General features: G+C 47.1%; 1 protein-coding gene across 1 annotated transcript in view; it reads right to left on the reverse strand.

Annotated features, from left to right (window-relative positions):
- The window catches only part of VIPR1 (vasoactive intestinal peptide receptor 1), a 116950-nt gene extending 95338 nt beyond the window's left edge, over window positions 1–21612 (reverse strand). The window contains exon 1 of the mRNA XM_080974179.1: window positions 21232–21612. Within this exon, the coding sequence (XP_080830305.1) occupies window positions 21232–21297 (66 nt within the window). The 5' untranslated portion in view covers window positions 21298–21612. The remainder of the gene's footprint in view (window positions 1–21231) is intronic.
- Window positions 21613–22077: the final 465 nt, after the last annotated feature.

Consider the following 22077-nt stretch of genomic DNA (forward strand, 5'->3'; position numbering starts at 1 on the left):
ACTAACCCAGAAAGAGTACCTCGGGTTAAGAAATTTGCTTCAGGATAAGAGCAGAAATCGTGCTCCGGCGGCGGGAGGCCCCGTTAGCTAAAGTGGTGCTTCAGGTTAAGAACAGTTTCAGGTTAAGAATGGACCTGTGGAACGAATTAAGTACTTAACCCAAGGTACCACTGTACTGCATTGTGCTCTACGTGGGGCTACCTTTGAAGGTGACTCGGAAACTGCAATTAATCCAGAATACGGCAGCTAGACTGGTGACTGGGAGCGGCCGCAGAGACCATATAATACCGGTCCTGAGAGATCTGCATTGGCTCCCAGTACGTTTCCGAGCACAATTCAAAGTGTTGGAGCTGACCTTTAAAGCCCTAAACGGCCTCGGCCCAGTATTCTTGAAGAAGCATCTCCACCCCCACCGTTCTGCCTGGACACCGAGGTCCAGCTCTGAGGGCCTTCTGGTGGTTCCCTTGCTGTGAGAAGTGAGGTTACAGGGAACCAGGCAGAGGGCCTTCTCGGTAGTGGTGCCTGCCCTGTGGAATGCCCTCCCTTCAAGGCAATAAGCAACTATCTTACTTTTAAAAGCCATCTGAAGGCAGCCCTGCTTAGGGAAGTTTTTAATATTTGATGCTGTATTGTGTTTTTAATATTTTGTTGGGAGCCAGCCAGAGTGGCTGGGGAAGCCCAGCCAGGTGGGTGGGGTATTATTATTATTATTATTAATAATAATAATAATAATAATATATTATTATTATTTCGCTGTTCACAGTCAAGGTAGGATTTGAACTCGAGTCTCCATAGCTGACAGCCATGCCACTAGGAACTGCCACGTCATGACACCGCATGCCCCTGAATAGCAGCTGCTCAGATTAACAGCAGGAGAAAGCTATTGCACCCGTGTCCCACCTTTGGACTTCCTGGAGGTGCAGGATTGGGCACTATGTGGAATTGGATGCTGGCCTAGATGGACCTTTGATCTGATCTGCCAACGCCCTTCCTGTAGGCTTGCCATATTTTGAAGAGCAAAACAGAGGACACATTTGCCGACTTCTGTTGAGGCGATCGCCTGGGTGATGGGCCATGAAGAGAACAAAGGAAAGAGGCTCTGTGTGAGACGGCAAACCTGCGGGTGGACAAAGACAGAGCTGAGAGCAGAGAGTCTGGAGTGATGTGAGCTGGAAGCAAAGCAGCAAAACTGGGAACTGAGAGAGACAGGGCGATGTTTGGTTTCTGTTTGAATCCAAGGCTTCAGCTATGGGGGAAGCAAGGCCCTCTTGGGGTTTTGATGTTAGAATTCCTGTGAGCTCCTAACAGTTAATGCTGTGAAGCCCTCCACCGTAGCTTCAGGTTGTAGATATGTGCAAATAAACCACATAAAGGCACCATAATCTCCTCTGTGCTTCATTTCCAAAGGAAATTCCTTGAACCCTGGGAATCTTGCACCGCTCAGAGATTGGAGTGGCATGCAAGAATATTATCCAGCCTCTACTGCCTCTGTAAAGGGAGCCACGGTGGAGAGATCTCCGTCTTCTAATAAAATGACCAGCCACTTATTCAGCACTACCAAGATGTCAAAACAGATTTAGAGACTTCTCAGGCAAAGCCAGCTCTTTTATGAAATCTCCAAAAGCAGAGATGCGCTCCAGGGCTAGTTTCTCAGCAGAGGAGCCAAGGTTCATACATTGTCCGTGAGAATTCTAACATTTATTCTCGGCAAAAAAACAACCCCCCCCCCCAATTACTCAATGCAGCAGGGAGGGGGGGAGAAGAAGGAGAAGAGTTACATAACAATAGTTTCTTGTTTTTGCATGGAAGCAAAGTGAAGCTGCATAAAATGGTTGGAGGCATTTTGCTGTCCAGGAATTTTATTATTATTATTATTTTTTAGAGGGCTGAAATCAAGGGCTGAATTCTCTGTCCTGCCACAGAATGAAAGGACAGCGGCTTCTGGAGAACTGTTGCTTTTTCACGCCAAGGGAAAAAAAATTAATCACTTCTATAACCATCCTTGGTGCAGAAACTAAGATTTGTGCTTGCCGTTTGGAATGGCAAACTAGAGCATCTACAGGTGAGTAAATCTACTTGCAAGCAGGTGCCACAGGCTCCCTCTACAGCTGCATGTACAGCTAGCACAGAAGCCTATTATTATTATATCATTATTATTTATTTAATTTCTATACCGCCCTATACCCAAAGGTCTCAGGGTGGTTCACATAAAATGTCAAATACATGGCCAGCATGACTAAGCTGCTTCTGGCAAAACCAAAGCAGCGCATGGAAACGCCGTTTACCTTCCCGCCGGAGCGGTACCTATTTATCTACTTGCACTTTTGAACTGTCCATTCATTTCAATGAGTCTACCCGGAGCAGAGCCAGTTCTGGATTTAGATAAAGGTAAAGGGACCCCTGACCATTAGGTCCAGTCGTGGCCGACTCTGGGGTTGCGGCGCTCATCACGCTTTATTGGCTGAGGGAGCCGGCGTACAGCTTCCGGGTCATGTGGCCAGCATGACTAAGCCGCTTCTGGTGAACCAGAGCAGCTCATGGAAACGCCGTTTACCTTCCTGCCAGAGTGGTACCTATTTATCTACTTGCACTTTGACGTGCTTTCGAACTGCTAGGTTGGCAGGAGCAGGGACCGAGCAACGGGAGCTCACCCCTTTGTGGGGATTCGAACTGCCGACCTTCTGATTGGCAAGCCCTAGGCTCTGTGGTTTAACCCACAGCGCCACCCGCGTCCCCTCTTGACTCCCTACCCAGCCACAAATCCTGCCCCCGGGTGAATTCCTTTGCACCAGGGAAATGAGCACCCCAAACTGGCTCGAGCAAAAATGGAAAATATTATCGCAGCCAGAGGATTGGAACACTGAGGAAATGAGGAAGTTTGTGCTGCATAGACTGTCAAGCCTGGGAGTGAGGATTGTATAAAGCCCGGAATGAAATTAAAATTAATCAAAAACGAGATGTTTCCATAACAAGAGTTAAGAAGAACTGGCATCTCCCACTTGCTAAATCAAGATGACACTGTTGCTTTTCAGTTCCTACTTCCTGAGCTGAGGTCCAAACTACACATGACATTTGTCATATAGTTTGGCATCGCAGGGCTGATTTATTTTATTTTTTTTTTTTTAAAAACGAAACAGCGCAGTACGGCTTTGGTAAGATGGATCTGGCCTTTGGCATCGTACAGCTGATTAAAAAAACAAACAAAATAGCCAGGTGGAGGGACCTATCAGATGGAGGTGATGGTGTGTGTGTGTGTGTGTGTGTGTTTAACCCTTTGCTTCTGCCGCAGTCTCACTTGGAAGCAGCCTCCACCCATTGCTATTTTGCAAAGGGAAGAAAACTCCCACAGGCACCAATGGAAGCCATTCTCCCAAGGCAAAGATTGCCCTTATGGTAGGGTGAATGAGTTAACCCACCCACCCCCTGCATCCCATTGCATCTTGGGTCCTTCCTCACTGGTTATTTGTGTTTACCATCCAGTCTAGTTTGACTGTTGAAAGAGGGGGGAAATACGAACTTCTAGCAACCTGACTGCAAAAAGGCAACTAGACATTCCCTGGTTTAAGGAGCCATCTGTGCCTAGCGTATATATCTGAGTTCCTAACACTGCCCTAGAAGTCGAAATAAATTAATAAATTGTCCAGCAGCACCTTAAAGGTAAAGGGACCCCTGACCATTAGGTCCAGTCATGGCCGACTCTGGGGTTGTGGCGCTCATCTCGCTTCATTGGCCAAGGGAGCCGGCGTACAGCTTCCAGGTCATGTGTCCAGCATGACTAAGCCGCTTCTGGCGAACCAGAGCAGCGCACGTAAATGCCGTTTACCTTCCTGCCTGAGCGGTACCTATTTATCTACTTGCACTTTGATGTGCTTTTGAACTGCTAGGTTGGCAGGAGCAGGGACCGAGCAACGGGAGCTCACCCCGTCGCGGGGATTCGAACCACCGACCTTCTGATTGGCAAGCCCTAGGCTCTGTGGTTTAACCCACAGCGCCACCCGTGTCCCTTCAGCAGCACCTTAGAGACCCACTAAGTTTGTTCTGGGTATAAGCTTTTGTGTGCATGCACGCTTCTTCAGATACACTGAAACAGAAGTCACCAGACCCTTATATATAGTGGGAGGGTGGGGTGGGGTTTTTCTCAGTAGGGTAGTAGTAGAAAAACCCCCAGCCCACCCTCCCACTATATATAAGGGTCTGATGACTTCTGTTTCAGTGTATCTGAAGAAGCGTGCATGCACACAAAAGCTTATACCCAGAACAAACTTAGTGGGTCTCTAAGGTGCTGCTGGACAATTTTTTATTTTATTTTTATTTATTTCGACTGCGTCAGACCAACACGGCTACCTACCTGCCCTGGAAGTATCTGGGTTTTAAGCCAGACAGATCCCATGTCCTGAAGCTCAAAACATAGGAGCTTTCCACCAGAAGCATTTTTACTTGGCATTATAGGTGAGGATATCAATAGACAGGATGCAAAATTGTTCTTATGTACAACAAAAGCGACAAAGTATTGTTGGCTCAGAAATGGAAGCAAGAAGAAATGCCAACGAAAGAAGAATGGCAAACAAAATTAATGGACTACGCAGAATTGGATAAAATGACAGGAAGGATTCGAAACCTGCGGGACCAGAGATTTACAGAAGATTGGTAGAAATATACAAATTATTTGAAGAGCAACTGTAATCAGCAAATTACGCTAGTAGGATTACAAGAAGTTTTGTAAGGAGAAATATATGAAATATTGCAAAGAAGAGAAAGAAGGGAGACATTAATTATGAGATTTAAATGTAATAGTGAAAATATGAAAGGTATATTAAGTGAAAAGATCGGAAAATTTTCAGATGTGATTGATGGAAGTAAAAAAAAATGTATAAGATATAAAACATACTTTTATAACTTGAAAGTGATATGCTAAAAAACTAATAAAAATTTTTTAAAAAAAAAAAAATAGGAGCTTTCCTAGCTGCCGTATATGGAGTCAATCCAGCTCATGATAGCCTACACTGACTGGCAGTTGCTCTCTGGGATTTTAGACAGGGAGTCTTTTCCAGGACTGAACTTGCAAGGCAAATGCTATCCCTCTGAGCTATGGCCCTTTCCCTTTGAACATGACCCATTGGTCTCCTAAATAGATTCATCCTGGTTCTTTAGGCCTGGGAAGAAGAGGCTGCAACAATTTAATGAATGAAGACTCAGGAGCCAGATGCAAGAACTTAAAAGGTGCCCTGCTGTCTGAGAGCAAATAGTCCACCTCCTTCGACATCCGGCTTCCCACACTGGTTAGCCAAACATAGGGTCACCATGCGTCCAGAATTTCCCAGACATATCCGGAATACTGCAGTCGGCAGCAGCGTCTGGGCAGAAATCGGGGAAACGTCCAGACATATGGCACTCCATATTGGCAGTGTCATTTTTGCCGATTTCCCGTAAAAATAGCTCAAAATGGCATATATTTCCATTTTGCAAAAGAAGCTCAGCAAAAACCAAAAGCAAAGAGAAGCAAAAGCTCAGCAAATTTGGACCCCCCCCAAAAAAAGCTCAACAACTTTTCTGTCTGGATTTTCACTGTTTGATATATGACAGCCCTAGGCAAACACTTTGGCAAATTCCGAGAAATGCACAAGCGGTGCTTCACCTGGAAGTACCATATTTTTCGCTCCATAAGATGCACCTGACCATAAGACGCACCTAGTTTTTAGAGGGGGAATGCAAGAAAAAAAATATTCCTTAAAGGGCGCGCTGAGCAGAGCTTGTATGCATCCTGGGCTCTGCTCAGCGCTCCCTTTCATGAGCCGCGTTCTGGAGGCCCGTTCGCAACATGGAAGGAATGAACCCGCAGTGGCACGTCTAATGACAGGCAGAGCCACCCGCTGGCTGGTTTTAACTAAGGAGCAAGGCAGGCAGGGAGAGCTGTGTGGAGAACCCTCAATTCTGCAGTGAGTATCCACATTAGGCATGGCTTTTGCAAGTCCTTGATGCCTGCAAAACCTTCCACTTGGTCGAAGAGCAGAGGCGTTCAGCATTCTCTGTCGACTAGCCCCAACCTGGTACCCTCCAGACATTTTTCATTCATTTCATTTCTTCATTCATTGCATTTATAGAATTTATATCTTACCGTGTTTTTTTGTCCAAGGGACCCCCAATCTCATTTACAACCCAAGGTTCTCCTCCTCTTCATTTAATCCCCACAACAACCTGGTGAGGTAGGTTAGGCTGAGAGTCAGTGACTAGCCCAAGGTCACCCAATGAGATTCATGGCCAAGTGGGGATTCGAACCCTGATCTCCTAGATCCTAGTCTGACACTAACCCAGGCATAGGCCAACTTGGCCCTCCAGATGTTTTGAGAAGACTACAATTCCCATCATCCCTGACCACTGGTCCTGTTAGCTAGGGATGATGGGAGTTGTAGTCCCAAAACATCTGGAGGGCCGAGGTTGTCCATGCCTGCTCTAGATCATGGGTAGGCAAACTAAGGCCCAGGGGCCGGATGCAGCCCAATAGCCTTCTCAATCCGGCCCGTGGACGGTCCGGGAATCAGCGTGTTTTTACTTGAGTAGAATGTGTCCTTTGATTTAAAATGCATCTCTGGGTTATTTGTGGGGCATAGGAATTCGTTCATTTCCCCTCCAAAAAAATATACAGTGGTACCTCGGGTTACATACGCTTCAGGATACGTACGCTTCAGGTTACACACTCCACTAACCCAGAAATAGTGCTTCAGGTTAAGAACTTTGCTTCAGGATAAGAACAGAAATCGGGCTCCAGCGGCGCAGCAGCAGCGGGAGGCCCCATTAGCTCAAGTGATGCTTCAGGTTAAGAACAGTTTCAGGTTAAGAACGGACCTCCGGAATGAATTACCATATTTTTTGCTCTATAACACGCACCCGACCATAACACGCACGTAGTTTTTAGAGGAGGAAAATCCGTAGGCATGCCACCCGTAGGCATTCCCTCCATAACACGCACAGACATTTCCCCTTACTTTCTAGGAGGAGAAAAGTGAGTGTTATGGTGCAAAAAATACGGTAAGTACTTAACCTGAGGTACCACTGTATTCCGGCCCCCCACAAGGTCTGAGGGGCAGTGGACCGGCCCCCTGCTGAAAAAGTTTGCTGACCCCTGCTGACTAACCACTACACCACACTGGCTCTTCGTTGTGATTTGGACTACAATTCCCAGCAGCCCCAGCAGGAACGAGGGAAGCTGTGGTTCCAAACACTTGGGAGAGCCCACGCTGGGTATGGCTGGTTTATGCAGCCTGGCATTGACTCTCCAGGTTTTTAAACGGAACACTTTCCCCAGCCCTACGTGGAGACGCCAGGCAGGAATTGAACCGGGGGAGCCTTCTGCCTGCAAAGCCAATGTTCTACCCATTGAGCCAAACCTTTCCCTAAGTAACGCCAGGTGGCAGAATGAAGAAAGCTGGGAAGCAGAGCTCAAAAGGGGGGGGGGGCGGCAAGAGAGAAACAAGAGAACATGAGCAGTTGTCATGTACCAGCGAGACAGCTGAGCCTGCCAACTGTACACTTTGGCTATGCAAAAGACAATGTGTTCAATTTGGCTCCCGTCCAGGCTGGATTTACGTGGTTGTAATTCCGTTGGCAAAGGCAGAGCGATATTTTCACAGTGGACAATGCACTCAAAGTGAGGCCCGGTGGAAATGTGGCACTCAGTCAAGTCTCCCTCCCTCTTTTTAGCCTCTTGACGGACATTTTTCTCACTCTATGAAGGTTTTTGGGGTCGTGAAGGAAGGTTTTTTTGCATCAGGGTTCCTGATAGAGGAGGGGGGTGATTTGCAATGCACCCACCACAATTCCTGGTTAAAAACCTCTAATTTTTATGGCGTTAAGGAACAACACTCGGCTCGGTCCTGCAATGCCAATTCTGGATTGGGGCTTTGCAAAGCAACGCATGAAGAAGAGCTCTGTTTAACCCTGAAGCTCACATCCTTCATTATCTAATCGCCCACCCATCTCAATCACACTGAGGTGTTGCTACTCTGTGAAATGAACATAAAGGTAAATGTAAAGGGACCCCTGACCATTAGGTCCAGTCGTGACCGACTCTGGGGTTGCGGCGCTCATCTCGCTTTATTGGCCAAGGGAGCCGGCATACAGCTTCCGGGTCATGTGGCCAGCATGACTAAGCTACTTGTGGTGAACCAGAGCAGCACACGGAAACGCCGTTTACCTTCCCGCCTGAGCAGTACCTATTTATCTACTTGCACTTTGATGTGCTTTCGAACTGCTAGGTGGGCAGGAGCAGGGACCGAGCAACGGGAGCTCACCCCATCGCAGGGATTCGAACCGCCGACCGTCTGATCGGCAAGTCCTAGGCTCTGTGGTTTAACCCACAGCGCCACCCGCGTCCCTTCAGCAGCACCTTAGAGACCCACTAAGTTTGTTCTGGGTATAAGCCACCCGCATCCTGAAATGAACATGGCTAAGTGCATTTTCACACAGTTACTTCAGCTTATCAAACTCCTTCCCTGTTTTAATTCCCATACTCTTCATCCTGAGCACTGAATTACACATTTATCTATTTTTGTATCTATCTACTGTATATGGGACAGCTTCTCTAGGACTTTACTCTCAGCTGTTGGTACTAGTGCTAATATTTATATGTAGCCCACCCTTTCTCCCAAGCGAATTCGAGGCCACAAATAAAGCAACAAAAACCAGACAATTAAAGATAAAAGCATCTGAAAAATATTAAGATATCCGAAAACCTTTTAAGGCAATCATGGGTCCTCGCAGCTAATCATTTCAAGGCTCCCGGGAATAGTCTCTTCTAGCCATTGACAGGGAGGGCATTCCACAAGCAGGGAGCCACCACCGAGAAGGCCCCATTGCGAGGCAGCATCGACCAGGAGGCACCCAGCAACATGAAGCCTCCAAGTGCAGAGACAGTCTACCTCCGAACACCAGCTGCTGGGAGGAACACCAAAGGAGGGCTATCACCTTCAGCCTCTGCTCGAGAGTTTCCCCGAAGTATCCAGCCAGCTGCTTCTCTACTGCGTGAAGCAGGATGCTGTGCTAAGATGGACAATTTGGTCTAATCAAGCAGGGCTCTTGCTATGTGCTTAAGTCCCAGTTTACGTCGTCAGGTGCCTTTTTTCTTTACAAATAAATTCACTAGTCCTCCGGGGGGTTCATGCAATGCATTTCCACTGGCTCTTTCAGTCAGCTTTAGCTGGGATTCCTATATTGCAGAGGGTTGGACTGGATGACCCCTGGTGGTCCCTTACAACTCTACAATTCTATGATTCTATGAAACCTAAAATATCAATAGGAATGAGTGAATGGGTTTCTCATTTTTCCAATCTTAAATCCAGCTCTACACATTTCAACGTCAGTTTGTGGTTATTCCCCGCCCCCAAAGTCCTCAGAAAAATTAACCAGCATTTCAGTGCGAATCTCCAAACATGTAATGATTTTTGTTCATAATTTTATCTTTAGCATACACAGCTTTAGCAAAGCAATCCCACCTAATATAACACATTTTTGTATGCTGTTTTCACTAATGTAATGCACACGGCATATGCAAACTGAATACGTAAAAAATAAAAATAAAAAATAAAAATCCAGCAAGCATTTTAATCAAAGTCTGATTTTAAAGTTTTGACTCCTGTTGGGTTTTTTTTTGTATCGTATCCTCACAAACCGTTTAAGTGGTTAAGCAGCACATAGCTAGCTGAATTAAATAAGCAAACAAATTTTGCACACATTACTAGGCTCGAGAACGGAATTGGCAAAAGGCAAAGGATTTCAAAGGACGGCTCGGGTTCAGTCTGCAGATTGCAAATTTGGTAGGTTTGCCTTTGTATTCAACCTGAACTGAATTCCCTTTCGCCACCTCTAAGCATCGGAGCCAGAATTCACAGCAAGCATCAGCACACCTGAATCTTCTTTTTTTACAGCAGGTTTGTGGCATCAGCTCAATGCTGCTCGAGCCAGGAAAACTATTTTACAATAACTTTTCAATAACTTGTCCTTATAAATCTAAGGCGAGGGCTGGCAGCTCTAAGAAACCCCAGACCTTCTGTCAAAACTTCTTTCATTGGCCCATTTGTCTTTCAGACCAGGTGCTCAGAAGCCTTTGGCTCTTGGCCCCTAAACATATTCATCCCACGTCTCCTGGAATTTTAGCTCCGGGTCTCTGACCAAAACAGCTGCTTTAGAGGGCAGGAGAAAGCCAAGCGTCAAGCTGTGCTGAAACGAATCTAAAATATATATCACAAGATTTTGCACAGAGCCGTGAGAGCTTTGTCATCCGTTCATCACGGCGACACCAGAACAAGGAAAGGGCAATGTTCCTTGGAGGATGGATGGTGGCTAACAGATTGAGGTTGAATCCTGACAAGACAGAAGTACTGTTTTTGGGGGGCAGGGTGGGCAGGTGTGGAGGACTCCCTGGTCCTGAATGGGGTAATTGTGCCCCTGAAGGACCAGGTGTGCAGCCTGGGAGTCATTCTGGACTCACAGCTCTCCATGGAGGAGCAGGTCAATTCTGTGTCCAGGGCAGCTGTTTACCAGCTCTGTCTGGTACGCAGGCTGAGACCCTACCTGCCCGCAGACTGTCTCCCCAGAGTGGTGCATGCTCTGGTTATCTCCCGCTTGGACTACTGCAATGCGCTCTACGTGGGGCTACCTTTGAAGGTTACCCGGAAACTGCAATTAATCCATGATGCTGCAGCTAGACTGGTGACTGGGAGTGGCCGCCGGGACCACATAACACCAGTCCTGAGAGATCTGCATTGGCTCCCAGTACGTTTCCAAGCACAATTCAAAGTGTTGGTGCTGACCTTGAAAGCCCTAAATGGCCTCAGCCCAGTAGACCTGAAGGAGCATCTCCACCCCCATCATTCAGCCCCGACACTGAGATCCAGTGCCGAGGGCCTTCTGGCGGTTCCCTCATTGCGAGAAGTGAGGTTACAGGGAACCAGACAGAGGGCCTTCTTGGTAATGGCTCCCACCCTGTGGAACGCCCTCCCTTCAGATGTGAAGGAAATAAGCAGCTATCCTATCTTCAAAAGACATCTGAAGGCAGTTCAGGGAAGTTTTTAATCTTTTATGCTGTATTGTTTTTAACACTTGATTGGGAGCCGCCCAGAGTGGCTGGGGAAACTCAGCCAGATGGGCGGTGTATAAATAAATAAATAAATAATAATAATAATAATAATAATAATTTATTTATTTATTATTCTGCCACTCTGAACATCCTGTGGGCTGGACATTTGCTTATCTTGTGGCTCTCTGCCTTCAGTGGGCACATCAACAGGCAGAAATTCAATGGTGTAGCTCGGTCGCAGAACACCTGTTTTGCATGCAGACGGTCCCCAATGGTACCTCCAGGTAGGGCTGGGATTGTCCCATGCCTCAAACCCTGGTGGGCTGCTGCCGGTCCGTGTGGACAATACTGGGTTAGCAGGACCAATGGGCCTGACTTTGTAGAAGGCGGCTTCCTAAGCTCCTATGCGGTGAGGCAGTGTGGAATAATGGTTAGAGCATTGGGCTAGGACCTCGGAGACCAGGGTTCAAATCCCCACTTGGCCATGACACCCACTGGGTGACCTTGGCCCAATCTGTTAAGTTGTGGGTGAACATATCAGACGACACAGCGATTCTTCAAACAGCTCTTGTTTATTCACAGGCCAGAACAGAACTGAACTGAAGGGTTCAGCCAGCCTGCTTATATAGAGCTCCAGTACAATGTAACTGTAACAATTTTCTAAAACTATCCAATCACTGAACTTCACTTTTGATCCCTTATTTGCATAACTATCTACAGTATCCCCCTGCTGGCCCAGGGTGAGAACTTCAGTACAGAACACAATCACTGACTCTCAGCCTAACCTACCTCACAGGATTGTTCTGGCGATTAAATGAAGAGGAGAAGAACCATTTACGCCCCCTTGAGCTCCTTGCAGAAAAAAGGCAAGAAATAAACCCAGTAATAAATAAATAAACCACAGCTGAAGCGTGGCCCTTCATTGCAGGGCTCAGACGGGTAAAGCTTCGCCTGTTGAACACCAGCCTGTTTCGCTGCTATTCCCAGCACAGAACCAGGGGGAAAAAAGTGGTAGAGAAAAGAACGCCAAGGGAGAGTCTGAAGAAACAAATTCTCCTCCTCGCCCACGCCCAATAAATCTGGAGGAGAGTCATTTTCCCCAACAGTATGCAGGCAGCCTAGTTTTCTGGCATGAATCATTTTGAGAGCTCTCCTTTTTTAAAAACAAAAAAAAATAATCACCGCCTCTGCTTGTGGGAGTTTTTGAGAGAAGGGTGGGTGTCTCTCCCAGCAGCGATGATTTCACTTTCATAGCAAGCAATGCTCACAATGCTCATGCTCACAAAACGGCAGCATGCAAACGGTGGGCGGGGCGAGAGGAAAAGTGGGCGGGACTGCATCGCAGGGGGTCAGACTAGATGACCCTTGGGTCCCTTCCAACTCTACGATGCTATGATACCATGCAAATTTGGCCTTTGTACAGCAGTTTCCAGACAAGCTTTTCTCTGCCCTCCATCCAGGCAAGCGAGGGGCGTTATCAGAGTTCAGGGGCACCTTCTGGCTTTCTGACTCCAGAGAGCGGCGGGATTCGATTCCAAGCCCCACTCCACTAACCAACACTCTGCAGCAAACGGTGTGAATAGCAGGCGCAAAGGGAAGGGAAAGAGCACCGCTCTCCGAGTGTTTGCAAGAGAAGAAAACAAACATACAATGCGCTGGAATTAATAAACATCTCGCCTTCTTACATAATTTAGCTTGGCACAGCTTTCCGGAGAGGAAGAACAGAACAGCCTCTCCCCCAATTCAGAGCACTCCATGACACGAGGAATAAAAACATGAATGAGCATCCCTCTGAGCATATACAGAGCAGTTTCTGTTGCCTAAGGAGCAACCACAACCCAACCTTGCCTAGTCTGGTGACTGGGGGAGGCCCCGAGACCACATAACACCGGTCTTGAAAGACCTACATTGGCTCCCAGTACATTTCTGAGCACAATTCAAAGTGTTGGTGCTGACCTTGAAAGCCCTAAACGGCCTCGGCCCACTATACCTGAAGGAGCGTCTCCAGCCCCATCGGTTTGCCCGGACACTGAGGTCCAGCGCCAAGGGCCTTCTGGTAGTTCCCTCCCTGTGAGAAGCGAAGTTACAGGGAACCAGGCAGAGGGCCTTCTCGGTGGTGGCACCCACCCTGTGGAACGCCCTCCCACCAGATGTCAAAGAGATAAACAACTACCTGACATTTAAAAGACACCTGAAGGCAGCCCTGTTTAGGGAAGTTTTTAATGTGTGACATTTTAATGTATTTTTAATCTTTGTTGGGAGCCGCCCAGAGTGGCTGGGGAGACCCAGCCAGATGGGCAGGGTACAAATAATATATTATTATTATTATTATTATTATTATTATTATTATTATTATCCAGGGAAATGAAAAAGAACCTTAAACCGTGATGTGACCTTATAAATGTGTCAGCTGTAGGGGTTTTTTCTGGGGGAGGGGGGAGCTGAGAAGACTGATAATTAAGAGGATCAGAGCAGGTGTGAGGGGAGAATCTAACCCACTTCTCCTCATATTTAACCCCCTGCTTTGAATTTGGTATCACTGAAAGTTGCTCCCACACCCAGTTTCAACATATGGGTTTATCCTCAGCAAAGAAGGAAAAGGTTAAACCTCCACCTCCCTCCCCGCCTGCCACAATCCCCAAAATTATTAGGTCCCCATTCAATCTGATTTTCTTTTTTTAAACCCCCCCCCCACGTCATGGCTACTTTGGCCCTAAGACTGCGGGGCTTTGTAGGGTTCAAGGCTATGAAGCGCTTGACACACAAATGTTGTGATGATTGGACTGTGGTCCTTTAATTGCCTGCATCAGCCTTCCCCAAGCCGGTGTTGTCTAGTGGTTGTCAGGCTAGGACATGGGTTGGAATCCTGACTCATCTGTGAAGCTCACTGGGGAACCTTGGGCTCTCAGCTCACAGGGTCATTGCTGTGGGGATTCAGTGAGGAGGAGAACCATTTAAACCACCTTAAACCCAATGGAGAAAAAAGCTGGACTGTAAATGCAATATAATATATAAACGAAGAAACCACTCATTCTGGCGTTCTCTGGATGCTGGGGAGCCTGCCTTGCATAAAGAGGGGGAAAGATTCAGCAATGGAAGAATGTGTGCAGAGATGTCAAAAGCAAGGAAGCCCGGTGATTCATGAGGTGCGTTCTCCCCAAGCTATGTATCCTAGCATTTTACCCTGCCTGGGTTTACATTCCTACAGAGAAGCATCACGTTCTCTCGGGAGACTGTTTCTTCAATGTGAGTTCTTGCCCTGCCAGGCACTTCTCCTGGCCCTAAGAATATATCACCTTCCTCTCCCTGCTGCCCCGGCCCTGAGTAGCTTTCTGTTTCTCAGATCTCTTGCTGAAGGCAATTGCCCGTGACTTCATCTGTTGCCACAACAAGAGCTGCGCTCTGCAGGAACCTCACCTCAAAGCTCTCTGACCAACATTTCCAGGGGTCAGCTGTAACCACCCAGCTAATAGCTTAGTCGTTAGAAGCCCATTTTCAGTATCTAAGGTAAATAACAAGGACATATTGAGGGGGTTACAGAGTTAAACTAAGACCTCAGAGACCAGGTCCCTACTCAGCCGTAAAGCTCATGGGATGACCTTGGGCCAGTCACACACTCTCTCTCAGCTTACCCTACCTCACAAGGTTGTTGTGGAGAATTAAAAGGCAATGGGGCAAGGATTCTCCCAATGCAACAAGACCTCCAAGTATGATATATATATACGATATACGATATCTTTATTGTCATTGTCCCATACAGAACAATGAAACTGAAAAACTACATAAAACATTCAAAAACCCCTAAAAACTCTGAAACCCCATTTTAAAATACACTATACTATACTATACTATACTATACTATACTATACTATACTATACTGTAAAACCCCCTAAAAACTGCTACTTTCTTTTCCTCCATTCACTTATATGGGAGAAACTAGATGTGCTCATTGAATTGGGGATCAAGCACCCCATTTTCCCCCAGTGGCCCTCAGGCTAAGGGGCAGACTGCCTGCTCCATTCCATGAATTCCAGATTAATCCTGCTCACTGTGTTCCTCATCCCATGGAACTGAATGGGAGCCGCCGAGAAAACCGGGCCACTTTTGTGCAATCCTGCCTTGTGTTCTGATTCCATTGAAGGTAAAGGGAGCCCTGACCATTAGGTCCAGTCGTGGCTGACTCTGGGGTTGCGGCTCTCATCTTGCTTTATTGGCCAAGGGAGCCGGCGTACAGCTTCCGAGTCACGTGGCCAGCATGCTGCTTCTGGCGAACCAGAGCAGCGCACGGAAAGGCCATTTACGTTCCCGCCGGAGTGGTACCTATTTATCTACTTGCATTTTGACGTGCTTTCGAACTGCTAGGTTGGCAGGAGCAGGGACAGAGCAGCGGGAGCTCACCCCGTCGCGGGGATTCAAACCGCTGACCTTCTGATCGTCAAGTCCTAGGCTCTGTGGTTTAATCCACAGCGCCACCCATGTCCCATTAGTGTGTGACAAAGGGACAGAGCCCAGAAGCTGTTTAAAAACAACACCCCCCCCCCACAAACTACCAGTGAAAGCAGTATGAAAGTGGCAGGTAGATGATGGAAACACCTTGAAAGGGAGGCAAGAAAGATCTCCCAGGATGAGAGAATGGGAGAGGAGAGGAAAGCTGCAAAGTCAGAGCTGGGAGGGTCTGTCATTTTCTTCTTAAAAGGCACCTTTGAGTAGAAAAAAAGATTCTGCATTTTTGCACTGTTCTTTGTATTTTAGACACCTGGCTGCTGATCTCCTCCTCCCTTGTTTTTTTTTTTATGTGTCACTGCTGTTATGATAACTTGTATTTTATTTGTATTTCTTACCAGAATTGAATTTATATAACTGGTTTGTGTTTTACGCTGTGTTGACATCCGTGTTCTATGTTGCCAACTGGCCTGCGTTGTAACCAATTTCACAACATTGTAACGAAGTAGCAAAAGGAAGCAAACTCCCCCCACCCACCTCAGACGACCAAAGGGAAGGGAAGTAAGGGATGTGATGCATGTGAGAATTATTGGGAATATATCAATGGTTACTCAAGTGCTTCCAGCTAAGAAATTAGAAGCCGACTTGGGAAGCTGGCGTTTCAAAAATGGCCGGGTGAGTGAGGCTAAATTCACACATCATTTGAAATCTCAACGTTCAACCACCGTATGCCTGTTAATCTGCGCTAAATGAATGCAGTTGGAGTCCACTGAAAAGCACTGATTTTAAATCAAAACCATCCTGAGGGCATCAGCAGGATGGAGGAGGCTTGCCATAGCAGGAGATGGCTTTTTTAAACATTGGTAGGACTGAATCTTTCGAAGACCACTGGGCTTAGAAAAAGATCCCTCAATTTCAGAAAGGATAATCTTCTCGGTTCCTATCAGCTGTAAGAGTTTAATGGAAACCCAATGTTCAAGGGCAGTATACCACTGCATAATAGACGCCCAGAAAAAAGCACAAGGAAGGGCCCATCCCTTTCATGCGCTGCCTGTGAGTATCCAGAAATAATCTGGTTTGCCTCTGCACACTGAACTAGATGGTCTCTTGGTCGGATCCTGCAGTCAGGGCTCTGTTTATGGCCCATTCATACTGGCAAGTTACAGTTTTTAGGTGGTGGGATGTGCACATGGGAACAGTCCCGGCAAATGACCCTGAGGAAATATGACTTGCAGAGAGAAGCTCCTTCGAGCTTTTTCGCATTTTGCAGAATTTTCGGTTTTAAGGAAGGCAAGGTGCCAAAACGTGTATTTGGCTCCTGAGGATAGCCATCAAAGGACCATCTTTCTTTATAGCCAAGGTGACAGCAAAGCTCAAACAACAATTAGAAACATGCGTATTAAGGGGCAAATCCTATTGAACTCAAGTGGGGCTTAACTTCGGGGCCAACTGTGTGTAGGAAGGGGCGGGAGGTGTGACAACATCAACCCCCTTTTTCGTTTGCCTTCTGCATGAACCCATTTTGCAAATGGGAAGACCGAGGCCAAGTGACGCATTGGTTACCCTCCCGCAGGGGTTGGGTTCAAATTCACCGTCTCCCAGGTATGCTGGGCATTCGAAGGGAGTATTGCAAAGAAGACATGTGGGCCACAGAAGAAACACAATTTCCTGCAAGACGGAAAAGGCAGGAGAGATTCAGTTTGTCCCTCTCCCCACCCCTGGTCTCCTTAATCCTGATGTGCCATTATTCTCAGTTTTCACACTATGACTTTATCCGCTCTCATGTCCCGCTTCAGTGATAGACTGATGCTGTGGACTACAAATCCCATCATGGCTCTCGGATGGACATTGCAGTCCTTAACTGCAGACCTGGAGATCATCAGCGGGGCTTCCCCTGCCCTTACGTGAACTAAATCTGTCTGCGTTAACTGAAGTGATTGTCTATTCCTCCCTCAATAACCTGCAGTATAGAAGTTTAGATTGTAAAATCCTCTATTTCCATTCTCTGCAGAGCTCCATACACACTGGTGACAGTATTATGAGAATAAAATACAATCTGTGACAGCCTGTATGTTCTGCAGCGCAAATGTATTTTGCAGCTGAACAGAGCGAGTGAAAGGGCATTAACTGTGGGATATGGAAGTGATTACTGTAATGGGAAGCGGGGTGTGTGTGGTGTGTGGAAACAACCAGGCGATTACAGTCCAACAGGGTCTGTTTTAAAACGAACCCTGGAATAATATAGCAATGATCTATGATTAAAAAAACCAACAACAACTGGGGGGAAACGAAACAGAACTTGGGGGACAAGCAAATGATTATAGGCAGAAATCCAAGTCCTGCTGCACAAACTCCGTGAATGGAAGTTCACCCTCTTTGTTCAAGGTAAAGTAAAGGTAAAGGGACCCCTGACCATTAGGTCCAGTCGTGGCTGACTCTGGGGTTGCAGCGCTCATCTCGCTTTACTGGCCGAGGGAGCCAGTGTACAGCTTCCAGGTCATGTGGCCAGCATGATTAAACCGCTTCTGGCGAACCAGAGCAACGCACGGAAATGCCGTATATCTTCCCGCCGGAGCGGTACCTATTTATCTACTTGCACTTTGACGTGCTTTCGAACTGCTAGGTGGGCAGGAGCAGGGACTGAGCAATGGGAGCTCACCCCGTCCCGGGGATTTGAACTGCCGACCTTCTGATCGGCTCTGTGGTTTAACCCACAGCACCATCCGTGTAGCATTCTGAAAACTGATCACAACCTAGCCAAACATTAGCCCTCCGATTGACTTCCCAAAGAGAGAGAAAGAAGAATTAAACACTTGCTTAACTTTCTTGCTGAAATCATCAGGGCTCAGAACTGCTTAGCTATGGACGGTCTGCGGCCTCTATTGGGGCTATTGATTCAACTTTGGATGGGATGTATGCTGGATTTTTACCCACTGTAAGGCTTGTTGTCCCCTTCATGGATCACTGGACTGCAAGAAGATCAAACCTAGCCATTCTTAAGGAAATCAGCCCTGAGTGCTCATTGGAGGGACAGATCCTGAAGCTGAGGCTCCAATACTTTGGCCACCTCTTGAGAAGAGAAGACTCCCTGGAAAAGACCCTGATGCTGGGAAAGATGGAGGGCACAAGGAGAAGGGGACGACAGAGGACGAGATGGTTGGACAGTGTTCTCGAAGCTACCAGCATGAGTTTGACCAAACTGTGGGAGGCAGTGGAAGACAGGAGTGCCTGGCGTGCTCCGGTCCATGGGGTCACGAAGAGTCGGACACGACTAAACGACTAAACAACAACAAAGGCTTGTTGTGGGGATGAAAGGGCAGCGATTCAGATCAATATTGTGGTGTGTGTGGAGGCGGAAGTTTGAATACCCGCCCCCCCAGGATCACTGAGAAACAGCCTCCCATCAGCTTCTTTGTCAAGAGGTCCCATCACAAATCTCCTGATTTCATGTGTGGGTCTGATCCTTGGCTAAAGAACTTTGCCCCCACCAAATGAATCAACGAACGGGGGAAATGGAAAGCTTTTCCTGTGCTGTGGAAAAAACCTGAAATTCTCCCCCCATAAACCAAACTAAGAAGAATTAATGAAGTCCCTTGACAGAAGCTGTCTTTAAGCTCACCAAGACTGATCCATTCGTCTCAATACCAGAACTAGATCACGCAGGAACAAATGAAAATGCTCTGAGCATGTGCAGAAAGCACCTGCCTCATCGCTTATTTGTCAAGAAATTAAGCACTGATAAAGTTGGAAGATCAATACTGCCAAATGCTATTGATTAATTTAAGACCGTTTCTATGCTACTCAATATATATATATATATATATATATATATATATATATATATTTAAAAAAACCTCTCAGGGGTGTAGAATAAAACCAAAGCACAAATATGACAAAATAAAAACACAAGCACGTTTGATATCCGTCTATACACACAGACATGCATTTGTGCATATATGAGAGACAGAGACCGGTGGCTACCGTAATAAATACATGGCTTTAGTGGTTAGCAGCATCCTTCCAACATTCAGAGTAAACTTGTCCAGATCAATGTTGGATGCTTTAAAAAAATCAAGTTTGATATATGTGCGAGTTTGTGCATATTTTGTGCATGCGTGTATAAACACAAAGTCAAGTTTTTAAAGCATCAGACAGCCCTTTGGACAGACCTAGAAAACAGTCCATTCAAAACGTCACCCCCTGGAAGAAGTCCCAGTAGGTTTACTGCGACTAGGTGCTTTGTGCCAGGTGCTGTACAATGTTTTGACCCAACACAGGATCCATCCTCGTGGGCTTTTCTCCTGACACCCCAGTTTCCCCACTAAGCTACTCCAAATAGGGCAAATTGAAAAGACGCAGCTCATTGGTAGCTTTGATTCATTCCCTGCTGTGGGATGGGAACGTCCCCTGTCTGAAACCTTCTAGAGAGCTGCTGCCAGCCAGTGTGGATGATACAGGCTTAGATGGACCAAATGTCTGACCCAGGGCAAAGCAAATTCCTATGTCCCTAATAGGGGAAAGGGATGTAGCTCAGTAGCAGAGGAACTGCGTGCAGAAAGTCCCATCTTCCATCTCCAGCTAGGGCTGGGATCATACCCCATCTGAAACCACCCACAGAGCTGCTGCCAGTCAGGGTAGACAATACTGAATTTAGAACTAATTTAGTGCTCTTCTAGGCTGCATCAACAGAAGTATAGTGTCCTGATCAAGGGAAGTCATAGGTAAAGGTAAAGGGACCCCTGACCATTAGGTCCAGTTGTGGCCGACTCTCGGGTTGTGGTGCTCATCTCGCTTTATTGGCCGACGGAGCCGGCATCCAGCTTCTGGGTCATGTGGCCAGCATGACTAAGCCGCTTCTGGTTAACCAGAGCAGTGCACGGAAACGCCATTTACCTTCCCGCTGGAGTGGTACCTATTTATCTACTTGCACTTTGACGTGCTTTCGAACTGCTAGGTTGGCAGGAGCAGGGACTGAGCAACGGGAGCTCACCCCGTTGCGGGGATTTGAACCGCCGACCTTCTGATTGGCAAGTCCTAGGCTCTGTGGTTTAACCCACAGCGCCACCCGCGTCCCTGCATCATCAGAAGTACAGTGTCCTGATCAAGGGAAGTCACAGTACCACTCTATTCTGCCTTCTTCAGACCACACCTGGAATACTGTGTCCTTTTCTGGGCGCCACAATTTAAGAAGGATGTTGACAAGCAGGAACGTGTGCAGAGGAGGGCGACCAAGATGATCAAGGGTCTGGAAACCAAGCACGGATGTTTTCTCCTGCTCTGGAGGGTAGGACTCAAACCAATTGTTTCAAGCTACAAGAAAGGACTTTCTGACTAAACATCAGGAAGAACTTTCTGACAGTAGAAACTGTTCGACAGTGGAAGAGACTCTCAGGAGAGGTGATGGACTCTCCTTCCTTGGAGGTGTTTAAGCAGAGGTTGGGTGGCCATCTGTCACGGATGCTTTAGCTGAGATTCCTGCATTGCAGGGGGTTGGGCTAGATGACCTTTGGGAATCCTTCCAATTCTACAATTCTTCGATTTTATGAAATGGACCAATGGTCTGGCTCAGTAGAAAGCAGCTCCTTATCTTCCTAAGGTATGGAGGTGGTTAGAAATCAGAGACTTTCCCTTCTCCTGTTTAAGAATTTCCTACCTTGCCCTCTCCCTTACCGTTTTTGCAGAGAAAAAGGGGTATTGCAACCTTTTGCTCACTCACCTCGGAAATCATGCAGCCGAGGACGGTCACCCAAAACCACAGGCGCGGTCTTGCTTTATACTCCATAGCGTGACGGTGCGGGGCAAGGAAGATCCAACAACGCAAAATTGCTTCTTTTCTGCCGGATTTTCTCTTGGACAATGAAAATAATAATAACAACTACATTATTCTGCCCCGTGCGTTGCTTTGCTCCTTTTTAAATAAACTCCTCTTCATGCAAGAGAAAGTGATCTCTGCATTCTTCAGAAGTTGAATTTTAAATAAAAATCCACCAGCGTCCTCCTTTGTTTTTTTTCGTTTTCGTTTTGCAGACTCTGGCAGGGACGAGGCTCTCTTTCGGAGAAGAGACGCAGACCCGGAGCGAGAGGCACCAGCGAGCAACAAGGCTCAAGTCAATGTGCGGCTCTCTCCGAGGCGCCGCGTGGAAGGGCTTCCCTTGGCTCCGCCCAGAGGGCGGTGCTTGAGGGAGGGAGGGGGCGGTGCTGGCGGGGAAAGCCAATGGGAAGAGTCTCGGCTTGGCTGGGTCCAGGTAGGTATCTGAGTTTGGATAGCTTAGCAGGCAGGAGAAGGAGGGATGGAGGAGGAAGGTAAGGAACGAAAGACGGACGCGGAAGGAAGGAAGGAATGAAAGAAAGGGGGGAGGGGAAAAGAGTTTTCTCCTGCAGTTCTCCGGGTGGTTTCCCCGTCGATCGATCTTCCCAGGAGCTCTGGGAACTGTAGCATTTGGCACCCTTTAACGAACTATAAGCAATGACAAACCTAGACAGCATCTTAAAAAGCAGAGACACCACCTTGCCAACAAAGGTCCGTATAGTCAAAGCTATGGTTTTCCCAGTAGTGATGTAT

This window comes from Podarcis pityusensis (assembly GCF_964106645.2).
Source record: "Podarcis pityusensis genome assembly, chromosome: 12".
NCBI lineage: Eukaryota > Metazoa > Chordata > Lepidosauria > Squamata > Lacertidae > Podarcis > Podarcis pityusensis.